The 5,087-nt window shown below is 53.8% G+C and overlaps 1 protein-coding gene across 1 annotated transcript; it reads left to right on the top strand.

Moving 5' to 3' along the window:
- Positions 1–59: 59 nt before the first annotated feature.
- On the top strand, positions 60–4,124 carry DCTN5 (dynactin 5 (p25); the record flags this gene model as incomplete). The annotated part of the gene is made up of 6 exons (XM_010187903.1): positions 60–128; positions 484–602; positions 1,040–1,151; positions 1,400–1,502; positions 1,753–1,844; positions 3,932–4,124. Coding segments are annotated over 6 exons (516 nt in total), but the record flags the coding sequence as incomplete, so codon positions are not given.
- Between the last annotated feature and the right edge of the window lie 963 nt (positions 4,125–5,087).

Genomic DNA, 5,087 nt, shown 5'->3' with positions numbered 1-5,087 from the left:
CGGGCGGTGGCCCCGAGCAGCCGCGGTCACCCGCGGTAACCCCCCCCTTCTCCCCGCAGGCCTCCGGCAATAAGGTGAGCCGGCAGTCCGTGCTGTGCGGCAGCCAGAACATCGTTCTCAACGGAAAGGTGAGCGGTGGGGAGGGATCGGTCACCACGCCGCAGCACCCGCGTTGCTCTGCCTTCCCCTGACAGCCGCCATCGGCCCTGCGGTACCGGGGCTGTGCTCTGTGAAAACACAGACACAGCTGTCCCTGCGTGCGAGCAGATCACTGTGCTTTTATCCCTGCAACAGCGTATTTGTTTGTGCTTGCACCTTGCTTTGTGTATTGGCTCACCCTGTGCAGCTCGCTGGCGTGATGGGAGCACAGCTGGTGGTTCCAGGCTGCTGTGGTGGTTGCTGTGTTTCGCTAGTGTGAGGCTGGCTAGTAACTGGTGACACGGGTGGAAACCGGAGCTTGTTTATCTCTCTTTTCTTCTCCAGACGATAGTTATGAACGACTGCATCATCCGCGGTGACCTGGCCAACGTGCGGGTTGGACGGCACTGCGTGGTGAAAAGCCGCAGTGTCATTAGACCGCCCTTCAAGAAGTTTAGTAAAGGGTAAGAGATCCCTTTAGGGAGACTGAAGTTAAAGTCTGTGCAGCTAAAAAAAAAGGTGGGCTTGGCTGAGATCTGTGTTCAGGGGCTGTGCTCCTTGTGCAGCAATTTGCAGAAATATGTCCCTCTAAACCTGCCTTTTCCTCATCTTTTGCCTTGAGGGTTGGTGTTCCCCTCAGACTGCAGCGTGGGAAGGCTGGGATACGTTAAAACAGTGACGTGAGGAACACATTTAATTTGTTCTTTGTTTATCTACAATGCCTTCCTGTTGCTTGTTTGGGGCATCCTTTAGAAGGAGGTGAGAACAGAGCCGTTGCTGTTTAATCTTCCTTAGCATCAGATCAACCTCTGGCAATGCAGCTGGCGATGGGAGGCTCCTCAGTGAGATTTTGGGTCTGTCTGTCTCTTGTGCCCCTGATCCAATGGCTCTCCTGTTGCAGGGTGGCTTTTTTCCCTCTCCACATTGGCGATCACGTCTTCATAGAAGAGGATTGCATTGTCAACGCCGCCCAGATCGGCTCCTATGTCCACATAGGCAAGAACTGCGTCATCGTGAGTGCCGTTTCTCGGTCTTTTCTTATCTCCTGAGCATGGGGAGGAGTGGGAGGTGCCCACACCAACTGCCTGGAGCAAGCGCGGTTACTCTGTGCTGTTCCTTTCTTCTCCTCCTTCTCCACAGAAGGTGCTGCCTTCAGTGCCGCTGTTCTGAGGGGAGTGGGTTCAGCTGTTTAGAAAATCCTCCCTGGTAATACTGTTCCTGTGACTAACGGGACCATCACTTTACCTCATCTCTGTTTTAGGGTCGTAGATGCGTTTTGAAAGACTGCTGCAAAATCTTAGACAACACAGTGCTACCTCCTGAAACCGTGGTCCCGCCTTTCACAGTCTTCTCGGGCTGCCCAGGTAGGCTCCCTCTGCCTGCCCTTGCACACAAGAGTGGGTAACGTGGATTTTCTTACTTTAAAATATCTGTCCCTGGGGCACGATGGGAACAATCCTACTGTGTTGCTCAGCATGCAGGAAGAGCCCTTTGCTGTTCTGTTAGCATTTACTTACAATTCAGTCAAGGTTGCTGCTTTTAATATTGACTATGAGCTTATTTCTGCTTTCTCCAGCGGGAGCACTGACGGTCGTGCTCTTGTTCTCCTTCCAGGACTCTTCTCAGGGGAGCTCCCGGAATGTACCCAGGAACTGATGATTGACGTTACAAAGAGCTATTACCAGAAGTTCTTGCCGCTCACTCAGGTTTAGTAGCCTGGTTCCGGTGTTTCCGAGCAGTACAGGCATGCAGGAGTGTTCTGGGGGCAGGGAGAGGGATATTGCTCAGTGGGACCAGGGCACGGCCCTCTGCGTTCCTTGCGAGTGTCCTCGACACTGATGGTCTGGCCAAGCCGTCCCTTGTGAAAGCTGCTGTGTCTTGTTTAAACTTTGTGTGCTCATCTGGATGTAACTCATTCCATGTTGTCTGAATTGTGCCATTAAATGTTCTGGACCTAGGAAAGCCAAAACCATTCCCTTTAGGGCAGCATCTCCTTGAGGCAGAGCTGACAGCAAATGCTCTGCAGCCCAAGCCTGCCTTTCATGTCAGCTCTGTTCCTAACCCAGTGCAAGTGGGTTTAGGTTTGCTAGAAGCCATCTCCACCCTAGAGCAGAAGAGCTGCATGGCTGAGGTGCGCGTTGTGGGCAGTTACCAGGGCTCCTCAGACCCACTGATCTCTAGGGCTGTGTGCTGACGTGAGTGGCCTCTTCATCTTCTCCCTGTGGACTGAGGCTCTCTCCTGTAGGGACGGGGTATGGTAGGGCAGGAGCAGGGTATCATTCAACATCCTGGGACTGGCTTTAGGACTTTTGGCTGGCATTGAAACCTGTCTTTCTGTGCCTCGCTGGAGAGGACGCTTCTTAGCTTTTGGCTCTTGAAGCAGCCATCGGTCCTGAGCTCTCGCCTGTCAGGCAGGGTCAGGATCCTCACGGCCAATGCATGTGAATCCTGAGCATCGCAGACCTGAAAGAGCCAAAGGGCTTTGGGAAGAGGATTGCCACATCACTCTCAGAGTTCAGTGCCGCAGAAAGGGGAGGTGGATGAGAGAATGCTGCAGTTGTCCCCGTTTGTTGCCCAGTATTCATATTTGCAGAAAGCTCTTTGGTGCTTTTCTGCATTATAGAACTTAAGGAGCATTCAGACTTCCTTTTTTGTGAATGTTTCATTTTGGACACAACAGAGCAGGAGTAATTCTTGCCGGGAGCAGCTGTGTGAAGGTTGGAGGCAGCTGACACTTGTGTGCACCTGGTGCAGAAGCAGACCACGGGCTAAAAGCAAACCTGCCTGCTGTGGCTGTGTTGTGTTAGAGCTCAGCATCATCCTTCTCTGGCTTTTAGAACTGGGGCTCCTGCATGCTGTAGTGTAGATGCTGGGGGCCAGGACACGTATTAGCTATGTAGTCGGTGTACGGCCGTGAGACCCACGGCCCTGGAGCCTTCAGCTGCTCTGTGCAACGCGAAGTAGTGATACACCTTGAGTAGCAAACAGCTGTACAAGTGCTGAAGTGTGTAGTAACTACTGTGATCAAATGTAAAACGCTGACTGGTTTGTTTGTATTTTTACTGTACATAAATTAAAGCCTCTTCAGTTCAAGTGACTCAAGGTTGTGACTCTTCAAATCAAACTTGAGAGTAGAGTGAGGTTTCTGCCATGCCTGGGCACACGGGGAAAAAGGTGTTAAGTGTTCCTTGTGTCTGCGCTACAGGCAGCTTCCCAATTGCCTTCAGCTTCCAAAAAGGTTTAGTTCCCGCCATCCAGGATCTGACTAGCCCTTGCAGTGAGGGGCTGTAAGAAGCCTTCCCCATCACAAGACCTGACAGGTTTGGGGATCCTTGCAAGATTTCCTGCAAGCCAGATGTTGAGGGGTTTATGCTGCCAGCCCTCAGCTGTCTGGAAGCGTGGGACTGGTGCTGTGTGGGGTCAGGAGGGGCTGTGTGGGGTCAGGAGGGGCTGCGTGGGGTCAGGAGGGGCTGTGTGTGCTGTGTTGCCATGGTGTCACTTCAAAGTTTCAACACCACAGTGTTTCACTGGGATCGCTTGAGTAACGGCCGCTGTCAGGCAGGGTGAAGCTGGCGTGGGAGAGGGGTGGGAGGAGGCAGCTGCCAAATAACGGGATGGGAGTTTGGGATGGCACTGGAAAGGTTGCATTTCCACAGTCACTCGAGCAGCACAGGTTTAGTGCACAGAGAGATCGTCCCTGCACGGTTATGTGTTTGTTGGCCAACTCTTCCTTCTACCAGGCTGAGCTGACCCTTCTGCCTTAATTAAAACCTCTTTTATTGTCTCTGTTAAGGTGGCCTCTGCCAGGGTCTAAAACCAAGTCGCCACTGAAGATCTCAAACACTCAGCACCGTTAACATTCCTTAGATTTGGCCACTTTATCCTGCTGCCCGCTGAAGCGTCGCTCTGCCCTGGGCTCTCCTCTCCGCCTCTGCCAGCTCTGGGAAGATGGAGCACCAGGAGGCTGCAGTGAGCTCCTGCAGCCCTGAGGAATTGCGAGTTTGATGGCAACGTTCAGCCTAGTGCAGGGCAAGAAAACGTGATTTCCAGGGAGGGCTTTGCCATAGGTGCATGGGGCAGCACGCCCCTTCTGTCAGGAGTCCTGTTCAAACAGTGACCACGTCAAACACCAGTCGCTGTGTCGCTTCGTTGTTCCTACAGCTTGACTCCAGCTTGCTCTGGCCCAGCCTGGTGGGCCATGCTCGTACTGGAGGGTAGTCCGAGTCCTCGGGAGCAGGTTTGGGCTGCAGGACTGGGTTATTTTTCACTGATGTTTTGTCCTGTGCCAGTGGATGAAGGGATGGGAACGTCCTGTGCCATGGCTTCAGTGCCAGGCCACAGAAGCAGCTCTGCGGGCCTGGGGCGGGAGGGGTGCGGTGCCAACTTCCCTTCGCTGGACAGCGATGTCCCTTCGTCCCTTCACTGGACAGCACGTCACAGAATCACAGAATCACAGAACGTGAGGGATTGGAAGGGACCTCCAAAGCTCATCCAGTCCAATCCCCCTGCCGGAGCAGGAACACCCAGATGAGGTTACACAGGAAGGCGTCCAGGCGGGTTTTGAATGTCTGCAGAGAAGGAGACTCCACAACCTCTCTGGGCACACGTCCATGGGGTGTATCCAGTGTGCATGGGGAGAGGGAAAAGGTCGTTAATGAGGCTGAGCACAGCTATGCTCAATTGCAACCTTGTCACCCTCGCTGATGGGGAGGCCAAAGGTGCTACCGGGAGGACCGGGATTTTGGGTGGATCCGGTCTGGGGGCTGGTGGGGCTGGGTGGGAGGCGCCACAAACCTTGCAGGAACCGAGCCAGGGGCTGCCGTTTCTTTCCCCAAAACCCCACGATCAGGTCCACGCTCAGCACCAGTTTCCCCTTCACAAAACATTCGTGCCCGGGGATCCCAACCACAACCCCGGCGCGGCCCATGCTAGGACCCATCTCCCATCCT

Source organism: Mesitornis unicolor, unplaced genomic scaffold (genome assembly GCF_000695765.1).
Source record: "Mesitornis unicolor isolate BGI_N332 unplaced genomic scaffold, ASM69576v1 scaffold23177, whole genome shotgun sequence".
Lineage (NCBI taxonomy): Eukaryota > Metazoa > Chordata > Aves > Mesitornithiformes > Mesitornithidae > Mesitornis > Mesitornis unicolor.
The sequence above is the reverse complement of the archived record's forward strand: the minus strand, read 5'-3'. Positions and strand labels throughout refer to the sequence as shown.